We start from the raw sequence: 17,158 nt of genomic DNA, 5'->3' as shown, positions 1-17,158 counted from the left end.
CGAATGTTTGGCTCTTGGAATGAAGGTAGTTTAGTTTCTTATTTATATACTTTTGTGTTGAAATAATAAGCAGGAGAGGCTGCAGGACAGCAGGGGAAAGTGACCAAGAGAGGGCGAGAACTAGTAAGCATAGATGGCAGAGCAGTCAAGGAGTGTGAGGTTAGGAGGTAAAGGTAAAGGACCCCTGGGCAGCTAAGTCCAGTCAAAGGTGACTCTTTATCTACTTGCACTGACGTGCTTTCAAACTGCCAGGTTGGCAGGTGCTGAGACAGAGTAACAGGATTTGAAGAGACCTTTGGATTGGCTCTTATGGGAGGGGGAGGCTGAGGGGTTTGGGCTCTACAAATGCACACACTTTCTCCCCCCCTTCACCAATGGCCGGGTGAAAATAGCTGGAAGACATACAAAAGACAGTCCCTAGCTGAACTATGTGCTCATTTTTTGAGGAAGCTCTCAGGGGCTACTAGCCAGCGCCACGTTCTGCTTGGAGGCAGCAATGATTCTGAGTCCCAGTTGCCAGAAACCGCAGGAGGGGAGAATTTGGGTCTCAGGTAGGAACAAAGTTGACCAGCGGCTTCTGCAGAAGAGCAAGAGCTTCAAACTGCAAATTCAGGTCTCCTGCAAGTCTTTGTGCCATTTGCACAAGTCTCAAACCCACTGCTCCCCTTAAAAAACCCTGCATTTTCTTCCCCCCTAGAGCTCACCCCCTTGCCCGCTGACCTTCGGCAGCCCACTGCATCAAAGCGTCCAAGTGGTCCCTGCCTGCCACCTTGCCCAACAAAGTCACAGGGTGGGGGGAGGCCACCAGGAGGCGAGAAGTTCTGGCCACATGGCAGGCTCCCCTGATGTTCTTAACCTCCATGCCTCTGGCCACCCCACAGCTTCCACACAATAACCACAACCAGCAGCTCTCTTTCCTCCTTCAAGGTCCCAGCCTTTGCCTGTTGCCTGGCTGGGCCTTGCGATGGATTGAGTGACTCTCTCAAATGTAGCATAAACACCGACAACTGGGAAACACTGGCCTGCGAGCGCTCCAGTTGGAGAACAGCCTTGACCAAAGGTGTCATGGGCTTTGAAGACACTCGAACTCAGGACACAAGGGAGAAACGTGCTAAGAGGAAGGCACGCTTGGCAAACCCTCACCGTGATCAACCCCCACCCGGAAACCAATGTCCCCACTGTGGAAGGACATGTAGATCCAGAATTGACCTCCACAGTCACTTACAGACTCACTGTGAAGACCGTGTTCCCGGAAGAGTCTTCCAGGAAGACCATCTTACTCGGCTACAAGGGATTGACAAAGAGGATTGACAATGGGGGGTGGGGTGGGGAGAGGGCAGTTGAAACGGAAGGCACTGGCCCTGAGTTACTGAAGGTAATGGGGCCCTTTTATGTCCAGCTGTCATTTGTCAACAACAAATTGTTGCTGTAGCGGGGCCCATGACTTACATCATAGGAGCCTACACAACACAAAATACTGTTGCTGTATGTGGGCCTTATTTTATTTGCTTTTTTATCTAGTATTTTAGAAATGTACATCCAGTTGTTTTTTCCTTTAATATTTTTTTTGGGGGGGGGCCAAGAGATTTGGGCCCTGAGGCTTAGCTTATACGTAAATCCGGCACTGCCTGTCCCTCCAGTGGCAGAGAGTTCCGCAGGACTGGGGCGCTGTCTCTTGTTGGCAAAGGAGCCTCGCCAACTCCTGCCGGCGGTGTGGCGATGGGGCCGGGCTAGATGTCCCAGGAGCGGTGGAGCGAGCGAGCGAGCGAGCCAGCCAGTCGCGGGCGCGTCTTCTTCTTGCCCCGCTCCCTCCCTCCCTCCCGCTGCTGCTGCGCCTCTGCTCGCGCCTTTACGGCGGGCGCCGGGGCGGGGGCGTGTCCTGGCGCGCTGACGCCACCGCGCTCGCCCCGCCCCTCCGTCTCTGGAAAAGAGAAGAGAAAAAACTTTTCTCTTTTTTTTTTTTAATTGAGGAATCAACAGCCGCCATCTTGTCGCGGAGCCGGAGCGCGTCGCGGGCGGGAGCCGGGCCGGGCCGGGGCGCGAGCGAGCGAGCGAGCGAGCGAGGCGGGCCGACGGCGGGGGGCGCGGGCACGTCGACGCGGGCGCCGCCGCCGCCGGACACGACACCGACGCCGGCCCTCGCCAAGACCCAGCCGGGCCGGACGCCGCCGCCGCGCCGGGAAGGCGGGCAGAGACGCCGCCGCCGCCGCCGCCGCTGAGGAGACGCCGCCCGCCCGCCCGCCTGTCAGGGGCCTGGTGGCTGGCGGGCCGCGCCGCCTACCTGCCTGCCTGCCCGCCCGCCCGCCCGGCTCCCTCCGCCTGTGGGCCCGAGCCGAGGCCGCGCCGCTGGGAGGGGCGAGCGGGCGAGGGGGGTCGGCGGGCCGGGCGGAGGGAGCGCCCCGAGAGAGAGCGAGCGGGCGGCGGGGCGGGCGCCATCCGGGCACCTCCTGGGCCAGGGGGAGGGGCGCCCGGCCTGCCTGCCTGCCTGCCTGCTCCCCTCCGCCCGCCCGCCGGCCATGGGGGGGCAGCCGCGGTGGCGGCGGCGGCGGGAGGAGGCCCCTCCGCCCCCCGCGGCCGTGGAGCGCTGAGCGTCGGCGGCGGCGCGGCCAAGAGGAGGAGCAGCAGCAGCTGCCTCCGGGCAGCAGCGGCACCAGCGCTACGGGGACGCCGCCGAGGAGGAGGAGGAGGAGGAGCCGCCGCCGCTGCTGCTGCAGGCCATGGCGGAGAACTTGCTGGACGGGCCGCCCAACGCCAAGCGGGCCAAGCTCAACTCGCCCGGCTTCTCCGCCGCCGACACCGCAGGTGAGCCCGGCCCGAGCCCCTTCTCCGCTGCTGCCGGTTTGGTCCGGACGCCCGGTCCCGCTCGAGGGAAGGAGGCGGAAAGCCTCCCGGTTGGGGTTGGCGAAGGGGGCGGCTCTGCCTGTTGGTCCTGGGGAGGGGGACCCCCGGCCGGCCGGCAGCTGCCCCCCCCCACAGCATGTCCCCTGGCGGATGCTGCCCGGCCTCTCCCCTCCGGGATCCCGCGCAGGTGTGGGCAGCCGCGCACATGGACTCCTCGGGTTCAGGGATGAAAGGAAGGCGGAGTTTCAAGGGGTGTCAGGAATGGATCGCCCTCGCTCTCCGCAGATCTCCCTGGAAGGGCGGAGCAGCGGCTCATTTTGTGGGGTTGCTCTCGCAGGTTCAAAGTGCACCAGGGCCGATCCATCGTGGGCCTTTGGGATCCTGGGGCACTTCGCTTCTTTCCCAGCATGTTGAGTCTTCTGGTACCTATTGATGGGAAGTAACATTGTGGCCATGTTAAGATGCTGAACAAAGCTGTATCCTTTCGCCACAGCCTGATCGCTCGTCCCTTGGAAGTTTTCTGTCCGCAGAATGTTGCGCTAATGTCAAAGCTGCTGTACAACGTCAAGGCTCCAGCATTAAGCATTAGATCTTTGTCCAGCATGGGACAAAAGGTGGCATTTTGTGCTTTCAGGCATTTGGATGGAATGCTGGATTGCCTCAGGCTCTCCAAATGTTTTAACAGTTATGTGGTAGAAGCACCTTCAGTAGATGGTTTATCTGCAAGGTGCTACAGGTAGCCAGCTCATGAGATGCCTGTTCTTGCAGTAGTTAGCTCTCAAATTATTAAATGTTTCCACGATTTGGACTGTATTCCAATAGCTATTTAACTCAGGGGAACTCCTCCATCAGAAATGAACTTTGTCTCAATGAAGGAGAGAGCTTGCTTGGCAATGTGGCAACCCAGCTATGGAACGCCCTCCCTAGAGAGGTACACCTGATGCCAGCTTGGTTGTCTTAAGCACTGGGCAAAATATTTTCTATTTATCCAGACGTTTAAAAGCATTTTCACTACTGCATTGTCACTATTTTAAACTGTCTCATCAGGTGGTGGCTTTGTAGCTTTATTTTTGGTTTACTTGTTTATTGCTTTTAAACTGTTTGAAATATCAGATCAAATGTTCCATATTAATATTTTAAACAGATAATTTGGGCTTGAAATTATATAAAAATAAATATTTACGCAGTTAACGCCATGTTGAAATAATGTGATATTTCTGAGAACCTAATACTAAAACTATATGCATGCATTGTACACCCCAAACTCAGTTAAGGAGTTGGTTCATAGGCAATGCTGCACCATGGTTTGGAACTGTGCTCATGTGCCCCACTGCCTGGTTTTATTACAGTTTGCCTGTAATAATAAGCTAAACTATGGCTTATTGGGACTATGCAAAGGTGCGGACTCCCTGAGAGGAGCTTGGACCCTTTTATAGTCGTGTGCAGCATTGGCAGCAAAGCCAAGGTATGCTTTAGCACGTTGTTTGAAAACAGGATCATAATTAAGCTTTCTCTTCCTTAAACACCTTCTGCAGCAAAGAGAAAACCTCAGCTACAAATCATGGTTAGGGAAGAGAGAGCTCAACTCCGGTGCTGGGTCCAGACAACATGCTAAACCCTACCTTGGCTTAGTTGCCGCTGGCATGCTGGGCTGAGCTAAAAGGACCAGGGAGGAGCAAAGTGACTGGGAGCCTTGTGTTTGTGCTAAGCCATGGTCTGCGAACGTGGCCATTATTTTCAAACTGAGTTTGTGCAAGCCTTGGAAACTAGGCTTTGAAGTGGACCTTCAAACCAAAAGTGGTGCTGAGTATGACTTGGTGAGATACTACTAATAGGCTTCTACATGGAAAGGGTGTTGCAATATCTTTTTCTAGCATACTTTTCCATTGGCAATGTATTGACATAAACATCAGATTAGTTTTTCCTAAATTTGTGTGTGCTGCTTCATTCTTGATTGCTCTTCATTTTGTTATGACATGGAAGGTACATTAGTTCATTCCACGTTTATCTCACCCTTCCTTCTAGACACTAAGGTATTGACTGGTTCTCTCTCTCAAGGCTAACATACATGATTTGATTTAGATCTGAGTACTATCTTGAAGCAGTTCTACTGTGGAAAAAAGTTTACACACCTCATGCATGTGGAAACTAGATTTAAAAAGAGAGGAAAACATTTGACAGATTGTTATTTGCTTAAAGATTTTGCTTGCCAGTCATCCTTGAGTAGAGATAGTTGAGAGGACAACATTACATTGCCCCCCCCTTTCTCGTGCAGGCACCTAATTTGCTGGTATTTTGCTTCTTGCGTACAAGGTACTTTTGTGTTATGCTAAAGTTAAGCCATATGGTGCCTTATACAACAATTTAAAACATGTTGGGCTGCTCAGCAAAGTATCAGAATACAGAAGGGCTTCGCTTTTCTTCAGCAACTGCCTCTCAGTTATTTGGACAGGGAAGCTGTAACATGTAGGCATAGTTGCACACAGCAGAACTTGTCTTGAGCAGCGTTGCTGAGCAGCTGCATCAAGAAGCTAAACAACTGGGTGTGAATGTCTCTTACATCAACCTCTTCTGTTCACCTTGCAGATTTTGAACCCCTGTTTGACCTGGAAAATGATCTTCCGGATGAGCTGATCCCTAATGGAGAGTTGAGTCTTTTAAGCAGCAGTGGAAACCTTATTCAAGATGCAGCTTCCAAACACAAGCAACTTTCTGAACTTCTGAGGGGAGGCAGCGGCTCTTCTCTTAACCCAGGAATTGGGGCCGTGAACTCCAGCAGCCCCGGCACGCCAGGAGTGAATAACCAAGTCCAGGGGCAGCCGGGCGGCGTCACCATTAGCAGCCTGGGCGTCCTGGGCAAAAGCCCCTTAAGCCAGGCGGACGCTGCTGCCTCGAGTCTGGCCAAGCAGGCCGCCAGCGCGTCTGGGCCCAGCACCCCAGCTGCTCCGGCCTTGAACTCCCAAGCCCAGAAGCAAGTGGGGATGGTGGCGAGCAGCCCAGCAGCCTCCCAGGCAGGAGCTGCCATGTGCATGAACGCTGGCTTCAACCAGGCTCACCCGGGTCTTCACAATAGTAACTCTGGCGGCCACACGTTAATGAACCAGGCCCAGCAAGGGCAAGGGCAAGGGCAGGTAATGAATGGATCCCTTGGAGCAGCTGGAAGAGGACGAGGTGCCGGAATGCAGTATTCTACCCCCGCCATGCAGGGAAATGCAAGCAGCGTGCTGGCAGAGACCTTGACGCAAGTGTCTCCTCAAATGACGGGTCATACAGGCCTGAACACAGCCCAGGCAGGAGCCATGGCAAAAGTACGTGGCAATCACTTCAGTTGTTTTTGTTACAGTGTCTCTTGATCTTCGGATGCTAAAGTTGAAGACGTTTGCTTCTGGCTTGGGTCCTATTTAAATAACTGGTCTCCATGTGCAGCTATCAGAATTCTTGTAGGAGTAAATACTTCGGAATTGTCGTAAGCAGTCAAGGAATTAGCTGGGCCAGTTAAAGTATTGATTCTTTGTGTTTAGTGAGGAGGATAGTGCTAAATCTTGCTAGTGTGCCTCTATAGCATTACTTTTAAATATGTGCCCATGTGTTACTGTTTCTCAAACACAGTTTTTCACAAGCAACAGTTGTTGACAACTTCCAAATAAGTCAGGATGCCACTTTTGTGGTACAGTCAAACCTCGGTTGTCAAACGTAATCCGTTCTGGAAGCCCATTCGGCTTCTGAAATGTTTGGCCACCAAGCTGCGGCTTCTGATTGGTTGCAGGATCCTCCTGCACTCAAGCGGAAGCCACATTGGACGTTCGGCTTCCAAAAAACGTTTGGATACCGGAACACTTACTTCCGGGTTTTTGGCGTTCGGGAGCCAAAACGTACAGTAACGGAGGCATTCGGGAGCCAAGGTTTGACTGTACCTGGTAAACTTCATTTTTCTTGGAACTGCACACTTACTTAGGGTTGTATCCAACCAAGCTCCACTCAGCATAGACCTTTTAAAATTAATGGATCTAAGTTAATCATGTCCATTGTTTTAATGGGTCTTCTCTGAGTAGGACTAGCTTTGGATGCAGCTCTTAATACTTTCAGGTCTTATAGTGTTGTAAATATTCAGTGTAAAGAGCCCTTTATTCTATTGCTGTTCAAGACAGGATTTTTTTTGGACTTCAGCATGTCTACTAAATGCTGCCACCAGTTGCAGGGAAGAAGACAATTGCACAGAAAGCAAACTTGCATACCTGGGTGGAATAAAGGGGATTTTGTCAGGTACTCTAGACAAGCAGGAGCACCCCTCTCCCAAAAATGTTCTGAGGGTCATATCATTAACTCAGCTTACTTTAAATGAACATTCAGTGTTCAGGTCTCCTAATGTGGGATTGGGAAGAGTCTGTGTGGATTTGTTGTCGTCATCGCCTGGCTGTAGAGAAGGGATGGGGAACTTTGATCAACCCGAGGGCTGCTGTGGGGAGCAGTCCAGTGGTAGATGAGGCCAGAGGCAAAAAAAGTTGGCAGAGCAATGGCTATGCAATCTTCAAACAGTAGAGTATATTTCACCCTCACAAAGAGGGTTTTTTACACACACAGTAAAAGCACTTGAGGTAGATGTGGATGGCCTGGGGAGATCCCAAGGGCCAGGCAGAGAAGCCTGAAGGTCCCTGCTTCTGCTATGGATCACAGGTCTTTTACTGTGTTGGATATCTTGTCTTCAGAGGAATTAAAAGATAGTTACATGTACATGTGTAACACTGAATTGTACTTAAAATCCAGAAGCTGAAATGAATCTCTTCTCTGCCTCAAAATTTCTTGAGGGTCAAGTACTGAAAATGTAATGAGTATGAGTTTCTGTATTCTAATTCCAGGTGATCACAGCTCTTCCTCAGAGAGATTAGAATTTGAGGGTCTGCAGTGAATCACTAAAGTCTCACCTACCTTGAGGAGTTGCATGCTCTTACATCTGTCCATGGCAAAGCAGACTTCGCTGCCTTTTGCTTTTCATGCGAAATGTGAAGTTTTGACTTCAGGAGATAAAATTAGTGTGGCAAAAGTGTGTGTGTGTGTGTAGATGTGATCTTTTCTCCCTTTGGACCTGGAAGCTTGTAATAGCTATTTCCCAGTTGTGAAAACCTTGTTTTTGGATGAGGAGCTGTAGAAGGTGGCGGAGATTCAGTTCCAAGTGCAGTTGGACGTAGTGGATTATCTGGGTCCATTTTAGTCCAGGTTCAGTGCTAGGTTTGATCCTGAGACAGTCTTGCCATGATGAATGACCGTTGTTGGGGGAGAAATGGGGAAAGTGTGACCCTGTTGATTCTCTCGGTGGCTTTGACCATGTTATCCTGCTGTACGTCTCTGAGATGGGAGTTGGTGACATGTCTTTTTTCACTGGTTCGCTGCTTTTAACAAATATGTAATCTGCATCCAACCTTGTTCCTTATAGGTTCAGGTGGCCTTTTTCCATGTTCAGGTGGTTCATTGGCCATGACTGTCCCTCGGCAAGGATAGTCTTGGGTCGTAGTGACCTGTGCTCTAGTATCCATCTGACTGCATTGCTATGATGTATTGTATGTGAGGCTGCCCTTGAAGACTGTCAGAGAACATGAATTACCTGTCAGAATTTTAACTGGTAGACTCAAACCAATTCTAAAAGAATTACATTGGCTGCCTATTTGCTTTCAAGCCCAATTAGAAATACTGTTGCTTACCTTTAAGAATCCTACATGTCTTGGGATCCAAATACTTTAAGGATTGCCTCTTCCATATACCAGTCTGCCGGGTTTTGGGGATCATCAAAAGAGGCTCCTCTCTCTGCATTCCACTGCTGGCAGAAGCTTGCTATGTGGTGATTTGGGATAAACCCTTCTCCTTGTTGGTGCCTGGTCTGGAATGACTGGTGCAAACTTGGTTATAACTTAAGTGGCATGTTAAGACTGACACATTTTCCCAGGGAGTTTAAGTTGGTGAACATTTGTCCTGCTCTGCTCTTTTTAAGCTACATTGGTTTGTTTCAATGGTTGCATTTGTGTGTGTGTGTGTGTGTGTTTGCTTGCTTGCTTCTTTGTATTGTTGTATTTTACTTTATTTGCTTTTTTGTGTTCTGGTATCTGTGTAGATGAAGAGTTGGTTATAAATTGTTTAAATTTCAAGAAGTAGCATTGGCCAGCAGCTAATTTTGCTGGCGGGCCACTGAGATTGCATGTGATAAAGGACAACAGACTTCCATAGGTATTGGAGAGAACTCCCATGGACTCCAGACTGTACTTGAGTCTCGCGGACATTATCTAGGTGGCAGAAAGCCAAGATATCAGTTGTCTTTTTTACTAGGGTTAAGGTTTTGCAGCTGTTGCCCCACCCAGAAAGGATTTTAGGTAATTTAGCTTGGTGTTCTTGTGAATGGAAGTCATATTGGCTCCAAATCCCTACCAGCAGTTAATGCAGGCTTCCTCAACCTCGGCCCTCCAGATGTTTTAAGACTACAATTCCCATCATCCCTGACCACTGGTCCTGCTAGCTAGGGATCATGGGAGTTGTAGGCCAAAAACATCTGGAGGGCCGAGGTTGAGGAAGCCTGAGTTAATGCCTCCGCGAAATCTTTCAATCACTAGTTTGTGGAGCTTGCCCCTTGGTTGCTGTATGTTTCCCTTGTTGCTGAAGAGGTACATCTAGCTTCTTCAGGGCCATAGAATTTTAAGTTGGAAGGGATCCTGATGGGTCTCTAGTCCACCTCCTGCAATGCAGGAATCTCAGCTGGGTCATAAATGACAAATGGCCATCCATCCTCTTCTTAAAAACCTCCAAGAAAGGAGAGTCCACAACCTCCCAAGGGAGACCATTCCACTGTCAAACTTCTCTTACTGTCAGAAAGGTCTTTCTGATGTTGATTTGGAATCTCCTTTCTTGTCACTAGAAGCCATTTTATGACATTTTATTATTTTTTATATTTTGCTGGAAGCTGCCCAGAGTGGCTGGGGAAACCCAGCCACATGGGCTGGGTATAAGCAATAAAATTATCATTATCATTATCATTATTGGTTCAAGTCCTACCCTCCAGAGCAGGAGGAAACAAGCTTGCTCCATCTTCCATGTGACAGCATTTAGATATTTGAAGAAGACCCTCATATCTCTTCTCAGTCTCCTCTTTTCCAGGCTAAACATACCCAGCTCCTTCAACCTTTCCAGACACTTTATCATCTTGGTCACTCTCCTCTGCACACATTTCAGCTTGTCAATATCCTCCTTAAATTATGGTGTGCAGAACTGGACACAGTACTCCAGGTGTGGATTGACCAAGGCACAATGGAATGGTACTACAGTGGTGCCCCGCTAGACGAAAAACTCGCTAGACGAACGGCATTCGTCTAGCGGAAGCTGCCCCGCAAGACGAAAAAGTCAATGGGGCTGCTTCACAAGACGAAAAATTTTCGTCTTTTTTTTCTTTTTAGCGGAGCGCGGCTGTCATTGCCGCTTCGCTAGACGAAAAAATTCGTAGAACGAATTATTTTCGTCTAGTGGGGCACCACTGTATTGCTTTCCTTGATCGGGACACTAGACTTCTGTTGATGCAGCCCAGAATACCATGAGCTTTTTTTTGCTGCTGCATCACACTGTTGACTCATGTTCAGCTTGTGGTCTGCCTAGATCCTTTTCACATGTGCTACTGGCAAGCCAGGTGTCCCCCATCTTCTGTTTGTGCAGCTGGTTATTCCTGCCTCTGTAGAATCTTACATTTGTCTCTGCTGAAATTAATTTTCTTAGGTTGGTCCCAGTTCTCCAATCTGTTACGGTCATATTGAATCCCAATTCTGTTTTCTGCTGCATTAGCTACCTTTCTGAGTTTGGTGTCATCTGCAAATTGGATGAGCATCCCCTCAGTACCTTCACCCAGGTTTATAAAGACATTGAACAACAATGGGCCCAGGCCAGAGCCGTGCAGTCGTGCAGCCCCCACTTGTCCCTTTTCTCCAGGATGACAAGGAAGCGTTAGTGAACCCAACTCTTTGGGTTGGGTCAGTCAACCGATTACAAATCCACCTAACAGTTATCGTATCCAGGCCACATTTTACCATCTTGTCCATAAGTATATCATGGGGGACTTTATCATAGGCCTTATTAAAATCAAGATACACTGCATCCACAGCATTCCCCTGATTCACCAAGCTTGTAACTCTATAAAAAATGAATTGGGCCTTAGTAACCACAGCTGCAAGGTCAGCTGCACTGGTTTTCCAACGTACGTTGTGGACTTTATAGTCCTGCACTGTTTCCACCTCTTTCTCTGATTCACCTAGAATCCCAGTTATCCTGCAACTTAGTTTTGATCAAACTCATTTAGAAGCTCTTCCTTCACTTTAGGCTGACTTCAGTTTCTGCAAGCAGGTTTAACGTTGATACCTGTTTTCTATCATCCACATTCTGTATTTTTGCAACAGTTTAGTTGTCAGTGTTGTAGTTACAGCCATCTTGCACCTTTAACTTTCCAAAACTTCAGCCTTCCCCCTTTTCCTTTCTGACCCTACTTTGTCTTTTCTCCTTCTGTCTTTCAATGCCAGTAATATGTAACAGCCATGGTTTTCTTAACATGGATAGCGCTTCTTGGAAGCATGATGCAGATTTCCTTTTTTAACTGACAAACTTGCTTACAAAAAAACTGGACTCTCCTTCTACAAACATGGAATGGAATGGAAAAACCCAGGTTTCTTCCCCCCACTTTTCATTACATTCAGTGGGAATTGCATTAATAATAATAATAATAATAATTTATTTATACCCTGCCCATCTGCATTAAAGGATGTAATTTTAGCCTTTCCCAGTGTTGCTCCCAAACCGTTCCCCACGTAGTTTCAGCACAAAGCCTTGTTACAGGCTGATCTGGCGTTTAATGGCACCACCACTAAAGTAGAGGTCTTAGCAGATAAGCTACCAGGAACTTCCAGAGAACTGTTGGTTGAAACTGGGGATGGGGACCAAACATCTGGGCCGCTGCCTGAGATGGTAGTCAACGGCTCTGCTCAGACTGTACCTTCCGCTGTCTACCACCACTGAAATTGGAGCCATATCATTATAAGCCCCTTTGACACACACACTTGGGCAAATCATAACACCATCACCCAGCACAGAGATGTAGGCCACAGATGATAAGCTAGCAACTAGCAGTAAGCACACCTTACACTGCCAGTTGGAAGACTGAAATGCCTTAGCCATACTTCTCCCCCTGCCTCCCGCTCCTCAGGAGGAACCCATCAAACCAAATCCCAACTGTCCTGTAAATCCCCCAAATGGCAACATCCTTTGGTGTCAGCCCCTTTGGGGATGACCTGACCACAGTCCACCCCACTGCTGGTAAGAGAGTTCTTCGGAAGACACCTCTAACCTGCAGGCAACTGCTAAGTGATGCCGACAAATACACACGCTCTCTCCCCGCCCCCCTCTTTCTCTGGCCGAGAGAGCAGGCAGGGCCAGGGTAGTGCCAACCAGCCCCCTCTCCTTCATCTTCCTGTGGGTCTGCTTCCAAGGAGGTAGGATGGCAGTCTGTTCTTCTAGCCAAGGCCAGGTTCTGGACCATGCCCACACTCCAGCTGGGTTCATTCAGCCAGTGATCAAACAGTGCCACACTCTGCCCCTGTGGTTATAAAAACAAATAGCACCCTTGCTGCAATTATAAAAACAACTAAAGCCATTCTAAATGGAGCAGAATGGTACAAATTCAGCAAAGCAACTTGAGGGCCAGGGCAAAGAGGTGTGTCTTCGGCATGCTACGGAAGCTGTACAGTGAAGGTGTTGGGGGGGGGGGAAGGAGTTCCACAATTTAGGGGCTGCCGCAAGGAAAGCCCTCCCCCTGGGGTGCCATTCCCCACACTTTTGAGCGTGGTGGAACTACCAAGAGACTCAAACCCACCCACACACACACACACACAGAAAGAGATCTAAACACCCATGAAGGTCAGTAGGGATGGAGGTGGTCAGATATTTGGGGCACAAGTCATGCATTGTGCGTTTTTTTTCATCTTTGTTATGAACAGCCCTGAGATTTTCAGATGAAGCATGCTATACAAATTTAATAAATAAACAATTGAATAAATATTTAGGGCTTTAAGCACTAATGTGAGCACCTTGAATTAGACTTTATAGGGTGTAGGGGACCACTGGCTCTCCAGATGTTGCTGAACTACAAGTCCCACCACTGGCATTGGCTCGTGTGCTAGGGCTGATGGGAGTTGTAGTTTGAAATTGTGGCTTTTCCTCAGGGTGTTGAGGGTGGGGTTAGATGGAAGCACCTCTCTGCTCATAATGCATAATTGACTTGGAGAATATATGCAACAAGTGTCTTAGATGGACTGGAAGAAAACGATTGGACAAATTTGTGGGTGCTTCAGATGCAGGATTCCTCTGCTTGCTAAATGCCAAGAACAAACAGCAGGCTTGGGAGTTGGCCTTCTTCGCTCCTTGTTCACTGCTCAGAGGGGTCTGGTCAGCCCCAGAATGGGAAACAAGGCTGGTGTTGATGGCCTTTGATTAGATGAGGTGCTGGTGTGGCTTTTGATGTGGCCCGATCCTCAACACTTACAGGAGGGTGCAGTAAGTCTGATGATGTAAGGGCATTGCAAATAAAATGACAAAAAGGAAGAGAAAACCTCAGAAAGGTATGTCCCTTCCCACACCATAAGGGGGTGCACATTCCATGTTGCAGGCATGTACTGCAACTCACACACCCCTTTCAGCAGATTATAGCAGACAGTGCAATGAGGGCAAGGGCAGAGGCCAGCTTGGCTTTGTGGAACTGTGACCAGCATTTAAAGGCACGTCTTAACCTACACTGAAACAATAATAATAATAATAATAATAATAATTTATTATTTGTACCCCGCCCATCTGGCTGGGTCTCCCCAGCCACTCTGGGCGGCTTCCACCAAACATTAAAATACATTTAAAATATCACAGTTTAAAAACTTCCCTAAACAGGGCTGCCTTCAGGTGTTTTCTGAATGTCAGGTAGTTGTTTATTCCCTTGACTTCTGATGGGAGGGCGTTCCACAGGGCGGGCGCCACTACCGAGAAGGCCCTCTGCCTGGTTCCCTGTAGTTTTGCTTCTCGCAGTGAGGGAACCGACAGAAGGCCCTCGGCGCTGGATCTCAGTGTCCGGGCTGATTGATGGGGGTGGAGACGCTCCTTCAGGTATACAGGACCGAGGCCGTTTAGGGCTTTAAAGGTCAGCACTAACACTTTGAATTGTGCTCGGAAACGTACTGGGAGCCAATGTAGATCTCTCAGGACCGGTGTTATGTGGTCCCAGCAGCCACTCCCAGTCACCAGTCTAGCTGCCGCATTCTGGATTAATTGCAGTTTCCGGGTCACCTTCAAAGGTAGCCCCACATAGAGTGCATTGCAGTAGTCCAAGCGGGAGATAACCAGAGCATGTACCACTCTGGCGAGACAGTCTGCGGGCAGGTAGGGTCTCAGCCTGCGTACCAGATGGAGCTGGTAGACAGCCGCCCTGGACACAGAATTAACCTGTGCCTCCATGGACAGCTGTGAGTCCAAAACAAACGGAAGCATGCTTTTAATAGTTGCTATTTAATTGACAGCGAAAGTGCTAGGCTTTACATTGACCGAGTTAGAGGTATGTCTAAGCTTTGCCCTTTGAATGTTGTCTTAAGGCAACTTTTTTTGAGAATTACACAGGGAAGGACTGCCACTCACTGGCAGAGCATGCTCTTTGCACACAGAAGGTCTCGCAGGCTCAGTTCCTGGCAGCATTTCCAGTTAAAAAAGCAGGTAATGGTAAAGACCCTGGAGGGCTGCTGCCTGCCAGAGTAGACTGCATTGGTTTTAGGTGAACAAAGAGTACATCCTCTAATGTAATGCAGCTTCTCATGTAAATCATTGTATTCAGCAACATAAGAATATTGGAGGAGCCTTGCTTGTCCACACTAGTCACTTGAAGCTCTGCATCAGGCATAGGCAAACTCGGCTCTCCAGATGTTCTGGGACTACAATTCCCATCATCCCTGACCACTGGTCCTGTTAGCTGGGGATCATGGGAATTGTAGTCCCCAAACATCTGGAGGGCCGAGTTTGCCTATGCCTGCTCTGCGTGAAGACCAAGAGTCCTGTTCCATTCCTGTCTCCAGCAGCTGCTTTCCAGAGGCATGCAGCCCCCTAATTCTGAAGGTGTGAGGTGTTGGGAGTGGAAAGTGAATATATAAACTCTAATGCAAGCACACCAGCAGGGCCTAAATATTGAAAAGGTGTAGAAAACTGACCACCTACATTTTCAGATGCACTGACAATTTGTTTCAGGGAACAGGGCTAAAAAAAATTGAGGCTCAAGAGTTGTTCTTTGGCACTGTCACTTTCCACAATAGGGCGCCTGGTAATGCCTCACACTTTGTATTTCTGCATAGCATTGTGCTCCCTCATGGCTTTCCTTTGCTACCTGGAGGGAAAATATGTCGGTGTTAAAAGTGTACAGCCCATCTGATAATGAAAAAAATTGGTAGCGTGCTTAGAGAGAGCCATAAATCGGGAAATGCAAGTTAAAAATACTCCTAAAGAGTAGAGAAGCAGCCACTGCAGCCTCCTGGAGCCTGGTTGGCTGGTCGACTCAAGGGAGAGCAGAGTCGCTGCCATTCTGCCCCTTTCCTTTGTGCTTCATGCTGGCTGCCCTGCCCTTACCTCTCCCAGCACTGAGGTTTCAGCAGCAGTTTCCCCCTCCTTTATACATTTTGCATAATTACATTTGCAGATTAGTAATTAATTGATTTGTAATTCAGAAACAATGTAACTTTCCAAGTTGTTAGTAGAGCATAAAGATGAAATAAGTCACTAAAATGGTGGAACTTACAAAGCACAGTGGTCACTTGAAGCTCTGCTTGCGCGCAAAGTGCTTGGAAACTATGGAGGCCACCAAAGTGGGGCTTGAGGGGCAGCAGCTGGGGCTTGCCAGTTGGAGCACCAGAACTGCAGACTCTTAAGCATTGCCTGTCCGAGTAGACAGAGAAGCTGCAATTTGCTCTTCTGCTTCCCACTTCCAGTATGTGGTTGCAGCCCAAACTATTTGGGCAGAGCTTTAGCTATCCTTGGTCCGTCACAAAGGATGCAGCCCTTACCATTAAGTGTTCTAAGCAGGAATAAAAACGTAACAGGCAAACAACTTCCTCTTTGTGGTTGTGTGCTTAACACCATGTTGAATAGTAAATCTCATTTCTTCAAAAGAAATATTTGCAGTTTGTGGCTGGGGTAAAGCAAAACCATACCTGTGGTTAGATCACTAACTTGTAAGATAGGGGCAGGTTATTCACTCAGCCAGCTGTACTTTTATACCTGAGACTCAGAAAAAAATAGATAGCTTTCCTTACTGTCTGTACCTGCATTTGGTTGAATTCAAGGCACTAATGGTAATCATGTTGCTTTCATTCCAGATGGGAATGGCCAGTAACCCAAGTCCCTTTGGGCAGCCATTTAGTCAAGCTGGAGGGCAGCAGATGGGAGGAGCAGCAGGAGTCAACTCTCCGTTACCAAATAAGCCAGGCATGGCAAATAGCTTGTCTCCTTTTCCTTCAGACATCAAGAGTGTTTCAGTTACCAGTGTGCCAAATATGGTGAGTTTTCTGCAGCTCACAATTTTTCTCCATAGTTCTTGTATGTCTTCCATTGACACAAACTTTCTAAGCTGTAAAACTTGCCCTGGAAAAGACAACTTCTTGTATTCAGTAGAAATTGTGTTGGATCTGTCATATGCCATGGGGAAATAGAGGCACCCTGAATAGCTTGGAGTCACAGCAGTCAGTGTGATATTTTGGACCATTTTACCAGACTACCTGCTAAGATGCACGTGCGCAGATACTGTTTCTTAGCTGGATATTTGGCATCCTTGTGCAACATTCATTTCAGCAGTTTTCAGGCACAGCTCTGATGGTTTGTGCTGCTGGAATTTGTTTGCAACTTTTGTGAAAATAAGAAAGCTAATGAGAAACATTAATTTTTATGCAACATTTCTGCTTCAAAAAATGGACAGTGGGAAGCACATCTATAAATGAAAGGGGTGTTTTTCAAACATACACTGCATATAATCTCTTCAATCGCTACACCAAGGAAGGAATATACTTCTGTAAATGAGTTAGAGGGTTTTATTTGCTCATGTTTGGCAACCCAGAACACTTTTTGCTTCTGAAAATATTGAGGTAGGTGGCAGTGCAGGACCATTCAGGATTTGGAAGCCTCAGGTTTTTAACCATAAATGTAAGTTGGTGTAAACTCTTGCAACAGTTTGCTATGATCTCTTCCTCTTCTAGCTGTCCCTTCTAAGGTTTCCTCCTGTCTGCCTTGC

At 48.4% G+C, this 17,158-nt stretch overlaps 1 protein-coding gene across 3 annotated transcripts in view; it reads left to right on the top strand.

Moving 5' to 3' along the window:
* The first annotated feature begins 2,679 nt into the window (after positions 1-2,679).
* The window catches only part of CREBBP (CREB binding protein), a 63,088-nt gene continuing 48,609 nt past the window's right edge, over positions 2,680-17,158 (top strand). For 2 of the 3 annotated variants that reach the window (XM_033167572.1, XM_033167571.1), the window contains exons 1-3: positions 2,680-2,802; positions 5,428-6,149; positions 16,251-16,430. In XM_033167572.1, coding sequence (XP_033023463.1) covers positions 2,718-2,802; positions 5,428-6,149; positions 16,251-16,430 — 987 coding nt within the window. In that variant the 5' untranslated portion in view covers positions 2,680-2,717. The remainder of the gene's footprint in view (positions 2,803-5,427; positions 6,150-16,250; positions 16,431-17,158) is intronic. The other variant, XM_033167573.1, reaches the window with a different exon arrangement.

The sequence above is a fragment of the Lacerta agilis genome, chromosome 13, assembly GCF_009819535.1.
Source record: "Lacerta agilis isolate rLacAgi1 chromosome 13, rLacAgi1.pri, whole genome shotgun sequence".
NCBI lineage: Eukaryota > Metazoa > Chordata > Lepidosauria > Squamata > Lacertidae > Lacerta > Lacerta agilis.
The sequence above is the reverse complement of the archived record's forward strand: the minus strand, read 5'-3'. Positions and strand labels throughout refer to the sequence as shown.